This window comes from Falco naumanni, chromosome 5 (genome assembly GCF_017639655.2).
Source record: "Falco naumanni isolate bFalNau1 chromosome 5, bFalNau1.pat, whole genome shotgun sequence".
Classification (NCBI taxonomy): domain Eukaryota; kingdom Metazoa; phylum Chordata; class Aves; order Falconiformes; family Falconidae; genus Falco; species Falco naumanni.
Genome location: NC_054058.1, coordinates 42383107 through 42407687, shown reverse-complemented (window position 1 = coordinate 42407687; position 24581 = coordinate 42383107). Strand labels below are relative to the sequence as shown.

Here is a 24581-nt window from a genome sequence, read left to right as displayed (position 1 = left end):
TTGCTTACAGGAATTATTGACTGTGATTTTTCAGTAACCATTTGTGGTCATATAGGTATGGTTTTAACTGCTGTATAATTTACAGTTACTGAATTGTAACTTCTATTTATCATAGGAAAAAATAAACTAAAATGACCGATTGTGCATCTGTGCAGCAGGGGCTAATAAACACCTGGTGAGCTGCAGAAGAAAGATCTGCTTTAAATTGGCATAGAAAATAACTTTTTTTTCTTTAATCTCTGTTCTTTACTAATGTGTAATTCACAGTAAAAGGATACAATGTACTAGCACCTCTATTTTCATAAAATGTTTCCCTCCTTTTTTGTAAAATGGATATTAAATGCTAAGGAAGAATTTGGTAATAGCATTAAACTGCATCAGTTTTATACACCAGTCAGTACAGCGTACTTAACCTATCCAGCTGGGCCAGCTGTTTACCTTATGGTATATAATATATGCCAGCTATGGCTTCATGTTTTAAATTGATAAATGAAGAATATGTCATTCTTGGTTTTCTAATGTGTTTGCTTATTTTGCTTAAGAAAAAAATTCAAAAGAAACACATAATTTGTTTTATCTGTTTCACAGACCTCCAAAGAGGAAATAATTAGATGGGAAGAAGGTAAAAAATGGCAAATCAGAATGGAAGGATTGCGGAACAAACTAAGGGAAAAGGAAAAAGAAGCAGATGCTTTAGCCAAACAGTTGAACACACTGAAGGAAATTTATACCAAGTGAGTTGGTTTTAATAGATTTAGCTACAAAATAATGACATAAGGGAAATCCAAATATGTTTGCCACATAATAGTTATAAGTTTGTTATGTTTATAAGACTGATACCTAGAATTTTACATTGCTATTGACATTTAACAGGATTAGTTAATTTTCAAGCAACAGGCTACTCCTCTAGTGTCATTTCCCTTATAGAAGCCCACAACCTTTATTACAAGAAACTGCCTCGGAATAAAAATAATTTTAAGTCCTTTATTATGATATGTTTTGTTATTCCCATGAAACAAAAAAGTTTTCTGAAGACAGGCTGTTTCTCACCACTTTATTTTAATCAGATTGCTAGGATTGGACACTGTGCTACTGTTACTCGTAGTGCTACTGCAGTACTGATGGTACTAGGATTGTGAGATGGAAGCCTTTTTTAAAAAAAACGTGCAAAACCTTTGCAAGTGTTATGTTGACTTCAGTACAGTAATGGCAGAGTTTTACTGATAAAAGATGCAGAAGAGAGAGGGAACTATTACAGTGATTGTAGCTGTTGTTAAATTGTGGTTTGAAACTGCTTCAGAATGGCATTTATTCTTAGCAAGTCTCGCATGAATTTCACATAAAACACAGGCAAGACCAGCAAGTGGTTTATGACATGCATAATACTGATATTGTTCTTCCGTCCCGTCCCGTCCCCGCAGGTTTCGGTTCTTTTAGGTAAAGCTGTACTGTCTATAAGGTAACCTTATGAAACAGAAAAGGGGGTGTGGTTCAGTGAGCGAATAAATTGCAAGTGTAGATTCTTTACAGCAGGAAATATTTTCTCCTAAAGAAAGCCAAGTTAGCAAATAAAGCTTTAAATGTAAATTTACTGAATGTTGCAGGACTGAAAAAGAGAAAATTATTCTACAGAAGAAACTGAAAACTACTGGTGTCACTGTTGACCGTGTTGTTGGTGTAAGAGCCTCAGAGACTGAAAAGGAACTGGAAGAACTAAGAAAACGGAATCTAGAATTAGAAAATGAAGTTGCTTACATGAGGTGAGAGGCATTTTGAAAGAATCTGTAAAAAATAAAATATCTAAATGAGAAAAAAAATTGTGGAAAGAGGTAGATAGTGTCTGTCAGACCAATTGGTTCAATAAGGAAAAAAACGGGAATTTCAAAAAACCTTCTTTGAGTCTCTGATGAGAAAACTTAAAGTTACTTGGGAGCAATTGTGTATGTTCAGAGAATGTTCAGCATTGGTTCGTGGTTCTAAAAAGCTAAATAATACGAAAAACATCTGGCTTCTATTATGTAAAATTATAATTACAGGTTAGAGTTGGTGAAAGTTACTGGAACTGCGAAGTTGCAGTTAGAGATTGTATTCTTAATCAGTGTATCCACTAACACAGTGCGTAGTGTACCTGAAAATAGAAGCTGTACATGTCTCAAAAGAGCATTCCTTTTGCCAAAGTAAGTGCTTTCAATTCACAGGGATTAGTTGGAAGTGTATATGGCTAACACTGATTTAGAATAACTAGCCCAGTAATACTAGGAAACCCAGTCTAGTAATCCAGATGTTCATGGATTTTTTTACCTTAAGGGATGTTTTTCTGCATTAATAGCATTTGTTTGTTTTGGCTTGATTAAATTTTTGATGTAGAACACAGCAAGCAATGCCACGAGATTATGCTGTAGAAGAATTACATTTCAAAAATCAGTACCTCCAGGAAAAGCTTCATGCATTGCAGAAACAATGTTCGAGACACACATATTCTAGACCATTGGTAAGTTAATAATGTGACCTTATTACCTAGAGGAATTGTACCTACTGAACAAAAATATTTATTAGCCATTTGGTATTCTGCGTCATTTAGTGGTTTTATTTCAAATTTTAGTTTTCTAGAAAAATATATGAAATGCTCAGTTTTTACTGTTTTTTAAAAAACACAACAAACCCAAAACGTAGTTTCTGTGTTCTACAGGTAGAAGCTGAAATATTCATCATCCAAGCGTATGTGGAGAAATAAGGGATATGTATTTTTAAATATGTAAGTCTGCAGCTGAGAGACTACTTCTGTATTCCCTATTGATTCAAAATTTGAGATACAGAGTGTTTGGGAAAATACTGAGCTGCGTTTCAGTTATATTAGGTGGTTTTGTTGTGTTTTGATTTTTACAAAGTTCATTATATTGCATTATTAGGTTATCTTGATCATTCAAGAAATACATTTAACAGTACATTCCAGGTTTCTTTATTTCCTGTTCTGTTTTACTGTCTTCTGCTTTTCTTTCATGCTTGATTCTGTCTTCAACTTGAATCAGAGTACATGTGACCAAACTGAACTGACCAAGTCTGTTCCTATCAGTATTGGTAAACAAAAATATTTGAATTCCCTTCAAAAGAAATTTATTTCAAATAGGGATGAAATCAAACATCAGACCAATCATAGCATTACTGATGGCAGTGGCATAGATGAGGAAGCAGACATGCAAACATCCATCATGCATAAAGAAGGCCATGATGCTACTGCGGATGCAAGCACAGAAGTGTCTCCTGAGCAGCATCCTGAAGATAGTGAGAAATGCAAAGATACAGATATTTCTAGGGAAGGACTGAAGAACAAAAGTATAGCTGAAGCTGATGAAGAGAACTGCAGTGAAAAAGAAGAAAATACAACCCAAACTGAAAATGGAAAACTTGATGAGGAGTTTGAAGAAGAGGAGAGGAAGCAAGAAATACTCAAGCAATCAAATGTTGATGAAGAAGAAGGTGTAGAAGAGCATGACACTGACAGAATGAGCTGCAATCAGTCTGATTCAGGGCAACCTTCTAATCAAGCTAATGGCTATGAAACAGAAAAAATAAATGTGAATAATGAAATGAATCAACCCACTGCAGAAGATAAACATGAAACTTGCCGAAGTTGTACAGAGGGGGTTGAAACAACCCCAGAATTTTGTGAAATGCCTGAGGTTTGATACTGTAGCAGTCCTTTAACGTTTCTTCTGTATACACGATGTAGAAATAGAATAGTTTGATTTTGATAATGTAGTGCTTTCCTATGCGTGGTCTGGAGGGATATTGAAGTAGTTCCCAAGTGGTCCATAAAGCAAACCTTATACTTTCATGATAGGCATACATGTCAGCTCAGAAGTAAGCTGCTATTGACTCTAAAATTTTGATCCAAAAAGTTTACAAATAATCCCAGTGATACATGCATTAGTTAAGAGACTTATGATGTGTTATTACTTACAGTAGGAAAAAAATACGCTTTATTGAAGCGAATACTTTATTCCTATCATTATTAGTGATTAATTAATGGATCATACAGTTAATTCCATAATTATCTAAGTCAAAACTGCTGATTATTATATTATCAAAAGGTTTTACTGTTTACTAGTCAGGCACAGTAATTTACCATATACTTATGATTCAAACTGGCTATATAAGGCATGCAAAGCAGTCTTTATGTAGCAGAAATTAATAGCCTCCATGGATGAAGACTTAAGATTGTAGGAACTAACAGACTTAAGAATTAGAGTTATATACTACTCTTCCTGACTTGCTCTGTGATCTGTTTGCCTTAAGTGAAATTCCTTATGCTATATGTACTATTTAAGGATATATTCTAATGTATTTATTACAATTAGATGGTGTTCCCAGGTAGAATGTCACAGCTTTCTACACTCAGCAGCTTTTTTTGTCTTTTAGACTTTAGAATTTATTTCTACCCAGTACTTTGAAAGTTAATTTTGGTTTGACAGAATTTTTACTGATTTATACTGATTTTTAAACTTCCCCTACAGTTTAAGCAAGTTTAGAAAATGTAGGAGAAGGAATTAAAATCAGAACAGATTAGATAAAACTGTTGATATAACTGTCATCTGTTTTATATCTGTGAAAAATACTAATTCTCTGTTGCTCTTTATCAGTTTATCACTGATACAATGATCAGTGCATTTTGACTTAATAATAATTTTTTCCCCCTCCATTTTCTTAAGACATCAGGAATAGGATCAGATGATCAATATCGAAGAGAACAAGAAGTTTTAAAGGAAAACTTAAGACTGTCATCTGAAAACATTGAGCTAAGATTCCAGCTAGAGCAGGCCAATAAAGATTTGCCAAGACTAAAGGTAACACCTTTTTACCTTTAGTCTTCTTTACCCTGACACAGGTTAGGGGATTGCTTAAAAAGAAATGGGAGATCTTTTCTGTACATACTGTCAGTTTTTCATGGTTTTATGGAAGATAAGAAGGTTGAATGGCTGGTAGAAATGATGGAAAATTGCTTTCTGTTTACATTTTTCAAAGTAAACCAACTGTAATTTTGTTACTGTTCACCTCAATTTCAAATTTAAATAAGTTGCTAATTACTTTGTTTTTATAGGACCAAGTAGATGACCTAAAAGAAATGTGTGAACTTCTCAAAAAAGAGAAAGAAGCTGTTGAACAAAAGCTGGGCAGTGTAAGAGGGGTGAGTATTGTTAACAGCACTTTTCATCATAACTACATGAAAACACAATACCAATAAAAAGCAATGTTTTAGTAAAGCTAAATTATTTTGAATCAACCAAAGGCAAACAGGAATTGTTCTTACTTGTTTATTGTGTTGCCAAAGTGCTATAATAAATTAGTGAGATTCAATTAATAGGACCACTAGAAAGACTAGAGCTTCATTATTAAAGATATGTGCTGTCATGGTCTTATTTTGTCATTTGGATTAAAATTATCTTCAGAAACATATTTGTACAAAACAGTAGGAGTTACAGCCCTACTATTGACAATTATATTCATGTATTTACATAAATGCATTATACAATTACAGCTTTATGATTTAAAAGATAGAATATTGATTTGATGCAGGTGGTAGTAAGTTTCTGTTGGTGAAGTTTTTTGTTGTACTGTGCAAGATATCACAGTTAAATTTTACCCTAGCTGCTGTCAGCTATTTTAATAGAACAATATATCTGAAGTTACAGGGGGAAAAAGGCTTCAGCAGTGCCCGCTATCTCCCTTGACACTAACCTGTCAAACTATTTGTGTGACCGTTTAAAGGAAGCTGATCTAATAAAATCTCTTCAGTGCCTTCATAGCTGTTCCAGCATACAAGGAGAATGAGTTCTGTGGCTGGGTGCCTGGAAAAGATTGTCTATTTCCCACTCTTTTACTTGTACCTTGCATGGGCTGCTTGTGTTTCTACCTATCTATTATGTAGTGGTAGTTTTGGATAAGGAAATTCAGTTTATAAAACTGTTTCATGCAAGTGTTCTGAGGTGACAGCAAATTCAGAATCTCCCTCCCTTTTCAGGTACCAAGATCTGACAGAGGTTTTTCTTTAACTCTGCTGTGTACCAACACAAATGTCCTAATCCCTCCAGTTACTTTAGAGAAGAAGGAATTAAGTCAGTTTTAACTTCCAAAACTTGGTTGCTATATAGGTTTATGTAGGGCTCCAGGGAGTAAAATCTTCCCCATTTTCCACTGTACTGTGCCTCTTACCTCTGTAGAAAGAAAAGGAGGTACTTCATGGGACCAGAGCTAGAAACAGCATCTTTAAATTACTATTGATGAGGAAAACCATCGCTACAAATATATGAGAAAATAATGCTTTTAAAGACCCTTTAACAGCTTCTCTACCTCATACACAAACATGGTGAAAGAAGAAAAATGGAGAAATGATGAGGTTTTTTTCCCATATTTATTTATTTATCACTCTGCAAGGAGAATATATGCCTTGGGAAAGGGAGAAGATTTAATCATGCTTTAAGATGCAGTTCTGCTGTCACTTCAATCCAATAGAAATATGGTTGCTAAAAATGGGCCTTCTTTTCCTCCCTCAAGCTCCCAGCTATTTTTTTTCCCACTCAGACAGTATTACCATTCAAGCAATTCTACAGTCTGTTGGCTAACCAAATTGCTTTAGAAGTTGTTGTAGTTTGATTTATTTCCTTAATGTTTCTGTTTAGTTCGTAAAGTAGAGCAGATTTTGAGACTAACTGCAGCTTTCTTTTTTTATAAATATAAATTGCAGTGGGAAAATGAGCATTAAAGTAAGATTTGGAGTATCTCAGAGTGTCAAGATGAACTGTGTACTACTTTTCTGCTTTTTTTTCTTCCCTCTGTATAGGCTGGTAGAAGTGGAAAGACAGTTCCAGAATTGGAGAAAACAATTGGTTTGATGAAAAAGGTTGTAGAGAGAGTCCAAAGAGAAAATGAAGATTTGAAAAAAGCTCCTGCTGTGGTTTCTAATGAGAAATTACTTGATCTCGAACAGGAAAATGAGAGGCTAAAGGTACTGATTTGTCTCCAGTACCTATATTTAGATAGCAGTTTATATGCAAGTTAGTAGGGAAATGGAGCAGCAAGCCTGTTGGAAACATTGATTGGCACAACAGTGTTTTAAAAATACCAAATACAAAACCTGTAGAACAGAAAAGCAAAACTTCATTTTGGTATAACATAATGCATGATTTATGTAAAGGTATTCTGTCCTTAAGGATATCCTTAAATATGTGATGAAACATTATGTTCATTGTGTTGGGTAGCTGTAACTAGGCTGTGCTTTAAAAATGGAAATCTGAAATTTTCAACTAAGCAATGTACATGTGTTTTAACAAACTGTTTGATATTTAGTCTGAAATGGAAAAAATGAAGCTTCATTTGAGGGGCGAGCTGAGTATGCATTATGAATCTAAAGCCAAAGGAATGGAAAAAGTCATTACTGAAAATGAGAGGCTGCGTAAAGAACTGAAAAAGGTATGATTATTGTAATGCATCCCTTTATTTCCATTAGTTACTGGCTTGTTTGTTTTTATTTCTGAATGGTTGATGTGGAATGGACACTTTTCTAAGTACTGATACTGCTGTGATAGAATTTTTAGTTTTATGTGGAGAAGAGACATCCAAGAATCAGCCCAAGAAAGAACTTGGAAGTTGTAGTGCTAGTGATCTTGGATGCACCATTTTCCTCTAAATCAGTGCTGACCCCGTCACCATCATGATGGATAATCCTGTGCTGCACATGAGGTTAAGTATTCCATAAACCTTTGTTTTTATTGAACAATAGGAAGCTGACAGTGGAGAGAAGCTACGAATAGCGAAGAATAACTTGGAGATATTAAATGAGAAGTTAACTGTACAGCTGGAGGAAACCATTAAGAGGTTAAATTTGGCTGAGAGCCAGTTTGGCAGAGCTGATAGCAAAAGCTGGAAATCCCTTGTAACAAGGTAGGAATTGTAAGCAAAGTAAGGAAGATAAACACAAGTGTTAATTCCTCTTTAAATATTAGCAATCAAATTTTACTTTCATTTTTGTAATTTTTCTTTCCTCTTTTGAAGTTAGTTTTACATTATCCATATTGTATTTTCTTATTCTGTATTAGTATGTAGAATCAGTATACAGGTCTCTGAAATGAATCCAGCAGAGATCTAGTGTCCCTAAGTACTGGGCTTGTTAGCCACTTCTATACAGTAGCTAGTTACTTATCTCCCTTCTTCAGATCTGCTGTAGACTTCTGGATAATTCTGGTAAAGGAAGTATTTTGTGTGCCTTGCTGCTTAAATGTATTGGATTTGTGCTCTGTAGAATGTCGGCATTTTTCCTGAACACAGAAAGTATTTCAGTATCTTACCACATGGATGACAATCTGAAACAAAAGACTGGAAGCCAGCAACTTGCATTTTCCAGCTTGGATGCATTTGAATCTATGTTTAACTATGTAAATGTGCAAAGGTTGTGTTAGAAGACCCACTGGGATTTCTGTACTCCTTAGGACATGTAGGTGTAGCTAAAGATCCTTTGTGTGTGTTCTGAAGGTTAGTTGCAGTCAGCCAGTTGATTCTGTTATCTGTAGAAGAAGGGAGAAAAACTTGGAGACCAGCATATTTATCTTTTCCAATATATAAAATGAAGTGTGGGAATCACCATTTCTAGATTTTTAAATAAAACCTCAGACTTTGAAATCAGCATAAAAAATAATTTTTTGTTTGGTAATAATAATAGTTGTTTACAACTTTTTATCAATATAAGTAAACTGTTTTCCGAAAGTTACCTATCAGTTGTTTTAAAATTCAGGTATCACTTGCATCACTCAACATGGAACAAACTAAAGAAAACAGTTTTATGACACCGATTTCTGCTTTGCAACTTAGGCATACATTTTGAATTTATCTGTACTTCCACAATTAGTCCAGATGCTTTTCTACGACAGCCTACTTACACAGGCTGGAAGTCTTAACTCTGTCTGAACAACTTTAATTGCATTAATTTCTTTGCTAGAAGCAAGCTGTTTAGTTCAGTGTTTTGTGGTTTGCTTACAGGAATTACTTTGGCACAGTCACCACAAAACCATTGCCCATCTAAAAAGCATTGCTATTACATCAGTTTTCAATAATGAGCTATGCACCAAGGTGCTAGTTATATGTCACACAAGCAGGTTTAATATTGAACAGATTGATATAGAATATAAAGCTTGATGTAAGATACATTCACATGAAACATGCCTGTGATTCATCAAAGTGGACAAGGAAGGATGGTTTTACCCTCTTGAGGCAAGAGTTCTTAATTGGGTGTCACCACTTGTATGCTGTATCTCAGAAAAGGACAAGAAAATGAAACAATGCTTATGCTATTAAGAGACATAAACAGTCTGTGTCCTGCATAAGGATGGAAGAAAACAAATTTTTGTGAAGAAAATTTAGTCCTGGACTCATGGGTGACCTCAGGATGAAATAAAATGACATGTTGCAAAAGTATTCTTTAGTAGTTGTAAACAGAGGTGGAAGGTATCTACAAAAAGAGAACCTCTGACAGCAACCTTATCAGGGCAGAAAATCAGCTGGTTGGGAGACTTGTCTGATTCCATCGTAGGTCAGATCACTGAAGAACTAAAGGAAAAACTGTATTCAGACTACTGAGCTGATATGCTGACTGTTAAGGGCCTACCATCTTTACTGCTGGCCACCTCCTCCTGTGGCTGGCAGCCAGTGTTGCCCTCCTTCCTTACACTAAATATGGCCGTCATCTGACCTTGCATAGAGACATTTTACCTCACTACATAGGAGGGGGAAGGTAAAAAAAAAAAAAAGGAACGGCTTTCTGAAGTCTCAGTGAGGTGAAATGGCTCAGCAGTAGGTCCGAGAAGCACTAGAACTCCCCAAGGAATCCTGTGGGAGCACAAGACTGGGAAGTGAGTAACATCAGCAGAAAGACTGTTCACCTTTTTGAAAAACATTTCTATTTAGCTCATAGATCTAGGTTGTTGTTTATAGACAGATAGATATAAAATACGTGATTGTGCTTAATTGTACTTGCCTATTTCAGTTAGTGTGAATAAAAGCTGTTACTTGCTTTTACTTTAACATGATTTTAAAGTAAGTAAATAACATTTAGACATTACTAACCTAGAGGAGCTCATTGGGGCACCTTAACATGCAATCCACCTCACCAGCACATTTTCCAAAGCACGTACATGGTAATAGAATTTATTAGGGCAGACAAAGGAAGGCTCTTTGGCAGATAGCAAGATGTTGGAGAATCTATTGCTATCTGAAAATGCACTTCAGATGGGAGATTGGACTACACGCTCTCCAGAGGTACCTTCAAACCAACATTTCAATGATTCTACAAAAACCTTTTTGTAGCCTTGGGTGGCTTAAAGCAAAACAGAATTCTCCTCAGACTGCTGTTACTCCAGGGTAAATATAATTTCTTGCAGAACATTTTTGCCCTTGGAGTCTTCATCTTCTGTATCTGTATTAGCTCTTTTCCCAGTACATTAATTTATTTTCAATAAATTAATAAATCATAAGAAAATACTGTCAAAGATATGACACTGAAGACCTAACCAGTGTGCACACTGCATCAATAAGACACGTGCATGTTTTTAGCAGGAGGTAGTTTGGGGTTTATGTGCAATACCATAAAAAGAATCCAGTCCCCCTTCAACGAAGTGTAGGCACAAAGATCCACAAAACTTTAACATTTGGATAAGCCTTTATTCCAAGATTAAAAATGTATTTTTCATTATGCTTCTTTCAGTTCACTTATAAATAAGACCAGTGATTATTTCAAGGCCAATGCCCCAAACATATTTTAGGGTGTATTTTATAGCATTTAATCTCCTAAAAATCTCTCTTTCTGCAAAAGTATTAGCTTTTGCTCTTATCTTTTTCTGAATAGAAATACTACCAGGATGCATGAAACTAAGGTGAAGGAAATGGAAATGGAGATTGGTAAAAAACCCCAAAGCATTACTGACCTTAAACAGCTGCTTCAGGAAGCAACAGAACATGAACACGATGCTGATAAAAACTTGGAAGATGTAAAAGAACAGGTAAGTAAAATATAGCCAGATGACTCTGAGAATATATTGCTTAATATTATTTCTAATGTCTGTGTTGGGAGAGTCCATTTTTTTCTCGAAGACATGCTTTTCTAGTTGGTTTTTTCAGTCTGAGTCACCATAACTGTACATTTACATATTTTGGCCAGTTAATGAGGTTTGCCACATATTATCAATATATATTCTTGACTTGCAGTCTTAGGGGAAAATTAATTTTTTTCTACTGTATTTTCTGTAGTGTTTTTTAATTATAGTTTCATGAAAGCCTGTAGGTACAGATGCTTCAGATGGTCTTAAAGTCTTTCCAGCTTGTTCCACAGAGTGAGTTTGCTACAGGGACTTCTGTCTTCTTTCCACATCTTTTGGGGCAATTGACTTTGCCATCCTAAAGGACATCTTCATGCCTGTTTCCAGTATGTCCTCTTACATGCAGTCCCTAGTAAATCTTACAAAAATTATTTCACACATGGAGGAGCTGATGAATTTTAAACTCAGGTACCTCTGAAAAGATGTATCAAATTTTGGCCTTTAAGTACTCCAGAGGTGTAGCCCTGGGACTATCCACCTAGCTTATCTTACATCTTCTCATTTATTAGTAAGTGCATGGTTTTCTTCTCCAGGCATCTTGTACCAGCTTTTCTCAGTGTGAGGTATCAAATACACAACTTTCAACACAGGAAGTCATATGTATTATGTAAGCAAGCAAATATGTTCAATAAATAAACTTGGAATTGAGTCCTATAGATGACTATTTTGTTATTTTTTTCTGGTTTCCCCTTTCTAAAGTCAGCATTATTAACGTAAAATGTATACTAGGAGAAAAATTAACACACAGATAAAATTCTTTCATTATGTGATATTACTCTGGAGTGACACAGTTCCCAGTTTCTTTAGTGTCTCAAATAGTGATGAAAAAACGTTGTCAAGGTTAACTATGTTTCAAAGAAACACAGATTGATTGTGGAAAAAAAACCAAATCCCTAGCATTTTAGATACTAATAAAGCCCATCACCAAGAGTAGCCTTACGAGAATTCATGAATTGTCACTGCCTTAAAAAACTGTATATAGCCTCATATTTAAAACACTGATTTTTTGCTCCTGCATCTTCTACTGAAGGGCACTTCTAGAAGCTAACTCCCTCTCTGGCCAGGGACCTATTCTAACTTACAACTGCAGGTCATTTTCTTGTCAACATACACTCACTTGGGTTTTCATTGCAAAATCACAGGCTTTTTGTATTATGTTTAAAAAGGAACCTGGACAGCTAGATATGCAAATAAACACATCAGTAGTACTTTTTTAAAGCACTCTGAAGGACTTACGCATATCATGTCCTTAAGCAGATGTATAAATTATGCTAATGTAGCTATGTGTCTGAAGTTTCTTTCTAAATCTTTTGAATACGTTTTTTCTTCACCCTTCATAAAATATGTAGCAATGATCTATGCTAACTTTTAAAAGGCTGTGGATAATTAGCTCTGTGGAAACTGTCAGTAGATGGAACACCTGGGGTTTTTTTTCTCTGTGATAACCTAGCACTTGGTTACATCCTTAATATTATTTTCATTCATCTTTTTAATCTAGTATCAGAGAGAACTCCATCATAACTGCATTATCCATGGATACTGTTTTCAATAGTAAAACTTTCTTGATTTTTCTTTCAAGATTGAGCTTCTCAAACACCTTCCTGAAGGTGAAAGGACGGAGCAAAGCTTCATCAGGGAGCTTCAACTTTTAAGGTAACGTACTTTTAAATAGCTAAATAAATAATGTTAGCCAGTATACATGAAACAAGAATGATCAGGAAATTTTATTTTCTAATATTTTTTTAATATTTTCTAAAAATTGTTCTAAAACTTTTATTTTTACAGATTAACTACTAGTCAATTAGAGAAAGAAAAAGCAGAACTAGCTCACCAGGTGGAAGATTATAAGCACCACCTACACACATATACAAGTGAAAGTCCTGCAGCCGGTAATCATTTTCAATACCTAAAATAAAGACCTTCCTGTATTTTGGCCCTATTTTTATTTAACATGTATGTGCAAAACAATAATAAATCTAGTTATTTGAACTATATTAATACCAGAGTAGTGTAAACTGGAGCAGACTCAGGTCTTGGATTTTTGAGTACTTATACAAGCTTTTCATAGAGAAGCGTTACTAAAAATCTCCATAATTACCTTGAACAAGACAGTGTAATCTTTGTAACAGTTTTCCCATTCTGAGACGATAATGTAGTTCATGCCACCATTTGCGTTATAAACCTCAAAAGACTGCTTGTAAGATGTCAGTCATTCCTTGAGAACCTCTTGCCTACCCCTGTTGCCTTGGGTTCCAAGCTGCCAGAGAATGAGCATCTATTTCCAGATACCAGCTCTGTGAATGATTTAAGACCTAACAGGCGTCTGTCCCATAGGAAAAGCAGAGTGGCACACTGCCATATGACTTGGGCGGGGGGAATTTACCCTCTTGAAATTATGAATAAAACTAACAAAATCCTTAATACTACATTATTTCCAATTTGCCTGTATTTAAATCAGAGAAACTGTACATGTATTTCTCAGAAGTGTACTAAAAGACTGGCTAGTGAAGTATTGCATTCTGTCACAGGAACTAGACACCACCACCTAATTTGTACAAAAACTAAAGAAAAGCCCAGATGACTTGAATTTTTGATGGTTGTTCATCCCAATACTTAAACTGTTTCAGCTTTCAGGAGATGCAGAATTACTGTAACAGGGTTATTCATGTAATTGATTTTCATTACCTTAAATTTTGTAATAAGTTACCATTATTTTTGCAGGACATAACGAAATTGTAGAGAAGGATAAAATTGGCAAGTTAAGGACAGAAGTAGCTGACCTCCAGACACAGCTGAAAGCCTCAGAGCTGGAAAAACAACAATTAAAGGTGAGTTTCAAGGATCATTCTTGGCAAGATAATGAGCAAAATTATGGCTAGCTAAAAGGCTGTTCAATATCTAAACTAACATTTAATGACAAAGTCAATTTCTACACATGATGTTTATGACGCCAATTTTGTTGTTAGTAAATGTGCTGTTTGTAGGTAGATTGTGTCTTTAGATAACATGCTTATTCTCTTAGGAAAAAGGCAAAAAAAGCCGTTGACGTGTATTTCCTAAATTATGGATAAAGATGGTACTCCTTCATTCTTTTTAATAGGAAGAAACAAAAAAGCTGAGAAGAGAACTAGAAAACTGTGACCCTTCCTTTTTTGAAGAAATAGAGGATCTGAAATATAACTACAATGAAGAAGTAAAAAAAAATATTATCTTAGAAGAGAGATTAAAGCAGCTTTCTGAAGAGTTTGGCATTCAAGTGGACAGTCCAGGCAAAGTTTCTGTTGATTAGACTAGTGTTTAGTATCCTCATTATTGACACAGAAAATAAAATTCCAGGGCAGTTTCATAGTACCGATGTATTGTTCCAAGATAAAAACAGACAAATAAAAGTCTATTAAAGTTACAAAAGTTGGGCACATACCTAAGAATGCAGCACTGGATTAGTCAACAGATTATGGTCAGTATTCATATACATCAGTCAAAATAAGTTCTACCTCTCCCAACTTATTTGCAATATGACATTTTGATTCAGAACAGTAATTTTGGCAATACGCAGGTGTCAGGTGGAGTTAAAGCCTTGGCCTTACCGTAAAACCTGAGAAACTCTTAGAACATGCTAAGTTCCAGATCAATAAGAGTATGTAATTTGTTCTTGCTGCCTTGTGCCATCATACTTCTTAACTGTGGACTCAGGGTCAGTATGCTGGATGTCTGTTCTTACATGCCTGTTTATTCTTACCTCAAGTTTAGAAAATCCAAGAATAAATAATTGAAAATAAAGTTACAGCGTTTCAGCTAAACTAATGGTATTTTTGTAGATAAGTGATTTTTCATTTTGTATATTTTGTATTGCTGGATGTATACTTTTGTAGTCCACATAAAATAAAGCCAACTCAAAACAATCATGCACTCTCACCTTTATTATTTATATGGCATCTTACTTAATATGCCCCAATGAAGTTTCCTAATTGAGCTGCAGTCTGAAAATGGGTATTATTAACCCAAGTCATGTCTCTCTCTAATTACGAAGGATCTCCAAAATAGAACTAGTATACTTTTCTATTATTTACTCTTTTTGTCCCAAAATAGTGGAAGTACCCGCAGGATATAGCTTAATTAGGTTTTCAAGTAATAGCATAATGCCATAGCTTATCAGTCAAATAATACAGTGAAGTTTTCCCCAAAAAGAAATTGTTACAACTTAAAAATCATAAAAGTTCAGGACTAATCTGGTCCCACCTTCAGTATGTCCTTTACTGTTACCAACTAGATCTTAAATCTGAATCATATATATTACAGTGTTGTATTAACTATAGAGGACAACCTGTGGAACTTTTAACAGTTGATTGCATTCATCAGCTAAGGACCAGCCAGTGTTAGACAACATACTTCTTACACTTAATTATAACAGTTTCCAGAAATGAGTTCAAAAGTTACTGATTTTTCATAACTGAAACATGTGGAAAGCTAGATCTCTACTCTGGATGTCAGATCTCTTGTTATGTAAAGTAAGTCATTGGAAAAATGTAAAGTTGTACAGTACCTAGGCTGTTGCCCAAGATAGAAGATTAGTTGTAAAGAGTTCTGTGGTAGACACAAGAGGAATGCAGCACATACAACAATTAAAAGAGAAAAATTGTTTCAAGCATCAAACTTGATATCTTTCAGTCTGTCAAATCTTTGACCATCCAAGTTTGAGAAATGGTGAAACAAACTCTTAGGTTCAAAGTCACAGTCGTACTTAGTTGTATTAAAAGAAATTACAACAGGCTGAGAATTCAGGTATGTCTCTGCAAGCGGCCAGCGTAAACCAAGATGATGACGATGGAGCTAAAATAAAAAGTAAGATCAGTTTAGAGATTTTGAGATAGTAGCCCAACAGTTCCCAGCCTGAGGGACGTAGGGGGATGTGCTTTAATTCTAGGATCCTCTGCATTAGGGCACTTACAACAAGTAATTGGTTATCTGAATAACATGAGTTACAACAAAGCACAAAAGGCAAACCAGAACCACGGTGTCCTCCACAGCTTCAGAAGTAATATGAACTTGCTAATTCATGAAAAATCATTCTTACTAAAAATACTTGTTCTGTAAGTCAACATTACAGGAAATTACTTTTTTAAATACAAGAATTAGGCTTTAAAATGTTGAATGATTCCTATACAGAGAAGCAAGAAAATATTATGTTCTCAATTATTCTGTTATTAGCATAATGCAGATAATGAAAAAGTTTTAATATGTTGTCATTGATGCAACTCACTGGCTTGACTAATTCTACTGTCACCTGATTTGCTAGAACATTTACTACTAAGGAATTTGACAAGACAAAAAGTGAATACCTCACAAGACTTCACATATTATAAATTATTATAGTGCTCTCCACAGGTCCATCTACATATTTACCTTGATTAAACACCCATCATGGCAGTGCCACACAATTCCTTCAACTTTACCCTCGCTGCAGCTTTCAAACCAAGACAGTATGTCATTTTGTTTCAAAGTAGGTGGATTCTTTATTTCAAATGCTCCATGGGGTACAAGAAGATGTATAGGCTGCTTCTTGCTTCCTAATCCTATATTAAAAGAAACAAAAATCTTCCTGCTAGTTCCATGTGATAAAGATTTTCCTCACTTCTGTTACTACACCTATCCTAAAAGCCCTCTGTAAAGGTAACTTAGATACTGTAACATTGTCCTCCCTTTTAAGAGAACAGTTAAATATACTTTTAAGTATCAAATGTAGCTGTCTCCTCCTCATGTAACTTTTTATTTATATAAAATAAGTATGATAGAGATTTGTACAGCTCCCTGCTTTGTCCTTGTGGTGACAAGGTCTTTGTGTGGTCCTTTGTCTCTTCAGCGACCATAAAGCTACTAGCTAAATTCTTCATGCTTCAGATCACAATCAATGGCACAAACACCTTAGTTCATGAAAATCTGGCATATTTTCTTATGAATACGGATGAATACTTAAACCAGGCTGTTAACAAATGCATTACCTCTTCACTGACTGTTCAACATAAATCTTCATCTAAGAATACAGCTATTAAAGCTTTCTGTTGCAGTTCCTTTACATTCTGAGAAAATGCTTAGACCACATAGTATTTTTCCTATCCATCCTTGCAAGTTATCCTAACAGCAAACCTCAGAAATTAGAACTCTCTTGTGCTCGTACCTAATTGGGTTTTGTTATAAGGCTTTTAAAGAGAGAACTCACAACCGAAATTTAGCTTAAATTACATTTCCTTAAAAAATATTAGTATTTCGTAATTTAAAAATTGCAACTCATTACTAACTCTAGGGACTAAAAAAAATTTCCCCTTTAATGGACTAAACAGTATTAGAAGAGCAATCAAAGAAAATCAAGAAAAGGCACCAACAATTAAAAAAGCATTTTAATAGTAATATTTAAGAAAACTTTTCCGGTCAGAATATTTTTTTGAAATACTAAAGCAAAGTGGTTTTATAGTAAGTCCTAAAGAATACACAAGTGGAAAGAGGTTTAATAGACATAAATACTCTCATGACAACTCAACTTTCTGAGGTATTTTTGTGTGAGTTTTCCTTGAGCTAGCCCTCGCTGTCTGTTCTAAAAAGGTTACATTGCTACCTTAGAACTTTTTAAAAAACTTATACAAATAAAATGCGTAATTTTCAGTAAAAAATATCACTAAATAAAACAGTATTTAAAAACATACCATACAAACTTACCATATGGATTTGCATTAATATTAGTCCCAATAAGCTCCAATGTTTGTTCTAAAATTTCTGATAATGGCACCGGACTGATTTCCAGAAGGCCTGGGTCAGCATGGTGTTTCAATACCAGCGCTATTTCAGCATCATAATTTACAACAGATGAGTGCCAGCAATACTGCTTACTATTCTTCTCCACAGGTACCCAACCTATGGGAAAACATAGCATTTTGCTGAAGTAAACATCTGAAATTATCAAATGTATACTAGAACTGTACATGCATTAAGAAAAAAAACCCACAGTCAATTACAAACAGGAGTAACAAGAAAAAACTGTGTCATATCTCAGAGAAATGGCAGAGGAATGTAACGTGACAACTGTGCCTTCCACTGAAGCCCTGTGAGTCTGTACAGTAAACTAATTATTTTTAATGTGTCAGAAAACAAAGCCTTTCTGTATAGTGAATGAATAACATTCCAATTGTTTTCTGAATATGTTAACTACTACTTTCAACTCTGGAACTAATTCTAATTCACTTGAAAAATGGACTTCACACACACACACCCATTTTACCTGTGCTGCATCATAGGTACCTGGCATATGTCCATTTTCATCGGGCAAAGGACTGCCATTAGAGAACTCTATGTCCTTTGCTGGAATCCAAGTATCTGGAACAGGCTTGAAATCCTCTTCAACATTCCAAACAAATTCTAGACATATAAACATGACATTTAAGTTTTAGTAAACTGTTAGCCAATTTTGATCATCTTTCAATGCAAGTATTAAAACGCCACTAATCTAAACCTTGGTTTACAGACAGCAGTCCTAGTTTGTACAAGCACCAACATCTGGCACAGTCAGGCAGTCTACAATTACGAAGATTTAAAGAAGCACGGTTTAAAAGTTCAAAAACTAAGATTTAAAAAAATAGCTACCTAAATAGCCAACATTATATTTAAATAGAGCAAGAGAAGTAGAATAGAATAGACTATTTCAACTGGTAGTGACCTGCAATGATCACCTAGTCTAACTGCCTGACTAGTTCAGAGCTAACCAAGTTAAAGCCTGTTGTTAAGGGCATTGTCCAAATGTCTCTTAAACACTGACAGGCTTAGGGCATCGAACATCTCTCTAGAAAGCCTGTTCCATCCTTTCACTACCCCTTCTGTAAAGAAATACTTCCTAATATCGAGTCTGAACCTCCGTGGCATAGACTTGAATAATTTCCGCAAGTCCTATCACTGGATACCAGGGCGAACAGATCAGCAATCCCTCTCCACCTCCCCTCCTCAGGAAGCTGCAGAGAGCAGTGAGGTCACCCCTCTGCCTCCTTTTCCCCAAGCTAGACAAGCCCAAAGTCCTTATTAGCTGCTCCAGCCCTTTCCCCAGCTTTGTTGCCCTCCTCTGGACACATTCAAGGACTTTCACTTTCCTCTGAAACTGTGGCCCCAGAACTGCACACGGTACTGCAGGTGAGGTCACACCAGTGCTGGGCACAGTGGGACAATCACCCCTTTTGGCCGGCTGGTCACGCTGTGTTTGATGCACCCCACAATGCGGTTTGTGCTGTGGGCTGCCAGGGCACGCTGGTGGCTCATGCTGAGTGTGCTGTCAACCAACACGCCCAGAACCCTTTCTGCAGGGCTGCTCTCCAGCCTCTCCTCTCCCAATTTGTATTAGCGCCTGGCGTTACTCTGCCCAGGTGCAGAATCCAGCACTGGGACTTGTTAAATTTCATCCCATCAATCATAGCCCAATGCTCCAATCTATCTAGATCCCTCTGCAAGGCATCTTGTCCCTCAAGACAGTCAACAGCACCTCCCAGTTTGGTGCTTGCTGATGATGCATTCAACTCCTCTGCATCCAGATTGTTGAACAGAACTGGCCCTAGAATTGAACCTGAGGAACACTGCTGGTGGCCGGCCACCCGCCAGATGTAGCACCATTCACTATAATCCTCTGAACTCTGCCCTTCGGCCAGCTCTTCATCCAGTGCACTGTGAACATGCTCATCTCACAGCGGGAACACTTGTGCAGAAGTATGCTGTGAAGGACAGTATCAAAAGCCTTACTCAAGTCCAGAAAATCTACATCCACCCAGCCAGTGACCTTATCGTAGAAGGATACTAAACTAGTTAAACAGGATTTTCCCTTTGTGAACCCACATTGACTGTGCCTGATGGCTGCGCTATTCTTTAAACACCTTTGAATAGTAAACAGTATCATCTTCTCCATAATTTTTCCAGGAACTGTGGTAAGACTAGCAGATCTGTAGTTCCCTGGGTCTACCTTCATGCCCTTTTTGTAGATTGAAGTAACAGTGGCTAGCTTCCAGACTACAGGGAACTCCCAAATCCCAAAACCTTTGGCAGATGATTGAGAGGGGTCCTGCCATAACATCCGCTAGCTCTTTAAGTACTCCAGGATGAATCCCACCAGGCCCCATGGACGTGTGAACATTCAGCTGGTACAGCTGGTCCTTTACAATTTCTATGTCCACAAATGGAAAGTCCCTGTTCCCACACCCATGGGCCTCCAATTCATGGGACTGGGCAGCCCAAGGTCTATCAGCATTATTAAAGACTGAGGCAAAACATGCCTCCACTTTTTCTTCATCTTCATTAAATGATCATCTTCAACAAGTACCAGTCCAATGTTTTCTTTAGACTGCTTCCTGCTATAAACAGACTTTAAAAAGCCCTTGTGATTTGAAACAACACTGGCCAGTTTCAAGTCTAATTGAGCTTTGGCCTTTCATGTTTTCTCCCTCTATATACGAACCATGCCGCTTTAATCTTCCTGTGAAGCCTGACCTTGCTTCCAGAGAACAAATAAATTCTTTTTTCCTAGAACTCCACAAGGAGCTCAGCCAAGCTGGTCTTCTGCCCTGCTTGCCTGACTTAACAACACAGTGGAACTGCCTGCTCCTGTGCTTCTAAAAGGCGGTTCTTAAAGACTGACCAGCACTCATGGAATCCTAAGCCCTCAAAAGCAGACCCCCAAGGTACTCTGCTAAATAGCTCCCTAAATAGCTTAAAGTTCACTCTCTTAAGTCCAGGGTAGCAGCTCTGCTGTCCTTGTTTCTTACTACACCAAAAATCTAAAACTCAACCATTTCACAATCTCTGTGGCCAATGCGGCTACCTATCATCACATTCCCCAGAAGCCCTTCTCTATTCACAAATAGGAAGTGTAGAAGGGCATCTTTCCTAGTTGGCTTACTGAGTACCTGTGACAAAATTACCTCCTACAAACTTGAATTTTCAAGACCTGCTCATCACAGCAATATTATAGTCCCAGCTGATGCCTGGGAAGTTCAAATCTCCCACAAAGACAATGGCTTCTGATGCAGAAATTTATCCTAATTGCCTATACACTAACTCATCAGTGCTTACATCCTGGCTGGGTAATCAGTAGTAGACACCCACTACAACACCTCCTTTGTTTTCCATCTACCTAATCCTCAACCACATCATCGCTAACTGTAAGGGCTGTACAATCAAACCTCTCCCTTATGTAGAGCGTGACACCTCCACCTTGCTGCCCCACCTACCCTCCTGAACAGCCTGTAGCCTTCCATCCAGTCACTGGACTCATTTCCCCAAATGTCACTAATACCAATGAGATCATAGCTCTGGGAACTGACCAACGCTTCCAGTTCCAGTTTGCTTCTCATACTGCATGTGTTGGTGTACAAGCATTTCAAATATACTCCTGAACCCCCTGTGCTCCCAGGCGCAGTGTATATGTTCTCATTAGTACTGCCACCCTCCAGCAATGCCATGCCAACCCCTGTCTTACCAACTGTAATCCTTTTAGTATCCCCTTCCCACATCAATTTAAGTTCAAAAATCTCTTGCAGTAAAATTAAGAGTGACATTAAAAAACTGGAGCAGGATCACTGACATTTCCTCTGTTAGACTAGAGCCGTTTTTCCAACTGGATAACATATGTTGCCAACAAAAAAGGAAAGAAATTTCACTAACCTTTGCAATCTTCCAATGAATACAAGAATCGTTTAAATCTTTTTTCAGCTTGTTTGTTGGGTTTTCGATCCAGTCTCGCCCATAGATATGGTTGCCCTAGAGTTTCCAGAGGGATAAAAACAGTTTACTGAGATAAACACACCCTGCAGAGTACTGAAATCAACAACACAAAAGGCAAGAGATGGGTTCCCATTTGCCACGGGAGAAATTTTAGATCCAAAGACACTATATAAAATTCATACATTAATTACTAGATAGGAATCTAAAAATCAGTATCTAGATTCACGCCTAGTGTAATACAGAGATTCCTTCCAATTTCAGGTAAAGGCAAGAAGCCCAGCAATCCAATGAACCACAATCTTCCCACTTCCTCCCAACCTCCACACTTCTTTTAATTCTTCCCCAGGAGATTAGACACCTTTTATCATACAAATTCTAATGTAAAAGGAAAATTTACTAATAAAAAAAATCTTAAAAACTGGAATAGTTCCTTGACTGGCATGTTCACTTAAACCATACTTCAGGTATTTCAGAGAGTAAACTATTAACTACTTTACAAACACCTCCTATGTTTACAGTAACTATCACTTTGTGGTAGAGATGTTTAGTAACCGTTCAATTCACAACGGCTTTAATCCAGTAGATCATACAATGAAAGTGAAAACTAAGTAAAACAAGGCTTCTAGGCAGCATGAGAAATCTGCATATGGATCTTCCTTATTACCTTTATAGGTAGTTACATAACAGCAGGTTCCGTCCACCTTTTCAGTAGGAATTGCATTGTATATATCTGCCTCTAACGCCTTTCCAGTTAGAGTTTCAGTTGCCAAAACTTTAAATGGCTGAAAAGAAGACAGGTATTTTAAACCCTCATCGTGGCAATGTTACTGCCTTGTTCTCATATGGATTCTTGTCAAGTATTACACATTATAGTGCTGATTTCTAATCCAATCCAAATACACCCTTGTTTCTTCAACACATGACCGTTTGGAAAATGCTCTACAACAAAAGAACTAAGGCAACCTGCTTGCTAATTCCCTCCCTCTTTTCCATTCTTAATTAGTGTTTAGGAATTACTTTGCCTTCCCCTTTAAAAAGAGCATATAAACTAGATGCATTCCAGTCCAACACTGCAATATTTGGAGTTGTGCCTTCCTGTATTACAATGGCAACAGAAATTCACCTAGCTAGAGGTCTAGAGCTAGACAGGAAAATGCCACCTCAATCTGTCATAACACTGCCTTTTATATCTTCAGAAGAAATAACTTTGATTGAGCTCTCTTACTTTCACCTTACTACGTAGTCCAGGTCTTACAGCTGCAAATGAATTCTTCTGTCATAGGCCTAACACTTCTTTGATCACAGAAAGAAAAAAGTAGAAGAAAAAAAGAGAAGCTTCTTTTTTCCCCACAAGGCTCACAGAGGGGGACAGCTGGATGGTTTTACACAAGTTCCCAGTGCGGTCATGTTGGACCAGCCTCACTCCTCGCCACGACCTCTTGGCCTCTTCCCAACGCTTAGAAAAAGCAAACACCTGAGTGAACCCCTGGATGCAGATGGCAGGAAAAGAGTGGGACAGAACCGGAACGGTAGAAAGAACTACCTTTCTTTCCTGCATTTAAGACGGGGCGAGGGCAGTCCTACGGAAATCTCTACCGCGCATTTCACTCAAGGTCTGAGGCGAAACCTCTCGCCACTGGGGTGTCCCCCGCCCCGCCGCCATGCCGGGCCGGGCAGGTACGATACATTCGGTGCTGCTGCCTGTCCCCCTCGCTCCGCTCCGTCCCACTGTGCGGCAGCTCTACCCCGGGCCCCGCCATCATCCCGGGCCCAGGCCTGAGCCCGGCCCCGGCCCCACGGCCCCGTCTGTCTCCCGCCGGCTCCCTGCTGCCCTGCAACCTGGCGTTCCCGCTTGGCCGACGGCTCCTCCTTCACTTCGGTCACGAACAGACACGGCATCTTGCGCTGCACGGCACCTCGGCGGCTCATGGCCCCGGCCGTCTGCTCCCGCCGCCGGATCACCGCCCCGCGCCCCGCCGGAACTGCGCCTGCGCCGCCCGGCCACCGCGGGGCGCGACGGGAAATGGAGTCATCGCCGCCCCCTGGCGGGAGGCCTGCGGCGCACCCGTGCGCCGGGGGGGGGGGCGGCGGGGAGGGGGGGCGGCGGGGAGGGCGGGCGGGGTGCGCCACGGCCGATTCTCGTCATCAGCCGCCAGCGAGGCAGCGGTGCTGCTGCGCTCCGCCGCCCAGCCCGGCCGCGCCGGGGGCAGCTCAGCTTTCCAGAGGGGTGGCTTCCGCTGTGGCAGGGCCGCTTCATCCCGGGCTGAGGCCAGTGCGTGGTGACCCGGCCGCGTCGGCGGCCCTTAGCCGTAATCATGGAACCATAGACTCGTTTGAGTTGGAAAAGCCCTTTGAGATTATCAGGTCCAACCATTAATCCAGGACTGTCAAATCCACCGCTAAACCACATCCCTCGGCACTGCATCTACGCGGTTTTTAAACACCTGCAGAGATGGTGATTCCACCACCTCCCTGGGGAGCCTGCTCCAATGCTTAACCATCCTTTCAGTGAAGAAATTTTTCCTGATACCCAATCTAAACATCCCCTGGCACAAGTCATTCCCTCTTGTCCTGTCCCTTGTTACCTGGAAGAAAAGACCTTCTCCCACCTCGCTACAACTTCCTTTCAGGTAGTTGTAGAGAGTGAGAAGGTCCCCCTCAGCCTCCAGGCGAAACAACCCCAGTTCCCTCAGCCAC

The 24581-nt window shown here is 38.0% G+C and overlaps 2 protein-coding genes across 16 annotated transcripts in view; one reads left to right on the top strand and one right to left on the bottom strand.

Moving 5' to 3' along the window:
* Positions 1–15043, top strand: part of CEP290 (centrosomal protein 290) — a 55644-nt gene extending 40601 nt beyond the window's left edge. For 9 of the 14 annotated variants that reach the window (XM_040594630.1, XM_040594631.1, XM_040594634.1 and 6 more), the window contains 14 exons: positions 589–734; positions 1605–1760; positions 2368–2491; positions 3030–3680; positions 4710–4844; positions 5099–5185; positions 6839–7003; positions 7345–7467; positions 7778–7938; positions 10904–11045; positions 12721–12794; positions 12927–13030; positions 13863–13969; positions 14242–15043. In XM_040594630.1, coding sequence (XP_040450564.1) covers positions 589–734; positions 1605–1760; positions 2368–2491; positions 3030–3680; positions 4710–4844; positions 5099–5185; positions 6839–7003; positions 7345–7467; positions 7778–7938; positions 10904–11045; positions 12721–12794; positions 12927–13030; positions 13863–13969; positions 14242–14430 — 2364 coding nt within the window. In that variant the 3' untranslated portion in view covers positions 14431–15043. Of the gene's footprint in view, positions 1–588; positions 735–1604; positions 1761–2367; positions 2492–2689; positions 2756–3029; positions 3681–4709; positions 4845–5098; positions 5186–6838; positions 7004–7344; positions 7468–7777; positions 7939–10903; positions 11046–12720; positions 12795–12926; positions 13031–13862; positions 13970–14241 lie in introns of those variants that run through there. The other 5 variants (XM_040594639.1, XM_040594638.1, XM_040594637.1 and 2 more) reach the window with 3 other exon arrangements.
* On the bottom strand, positions 14486–23871 carry C5H12orf29 (chromosome 5 C12orf29 homolog). Of its 2 annotated transcripts, none has more exons than XM_040594650.1 (7): positions 23724–23871; positions 22549–22666; positions 21825–21920; positions 18432–18548; positions 17853–18047; positions 16545–16714; positions 14486–15971 (listed from the first exon to the last, which is right to left on the bottom strand). In XM_040594650.1, the coding sequence occupies exons 1-7, from the start codon at positions 23811–23813 to the stop codon at positions 15783–15785; spliced, it is 975 nt and encodes a 324-aa protein (XP_040450584.1). In that variant the 5' UTR covers positions 23814–23871; the 3' UTR covers positions 14486–15782. The 2 variants fall into 2 exon arrangements, with proteins under 2 accessions (XP_040450584.1, XP_040450585.1); XM_040594651.1 differs by having other exon boundaries at positions 23784–23849.
* Positions 23872–24581: the final 710 nt, after the last annotated feature.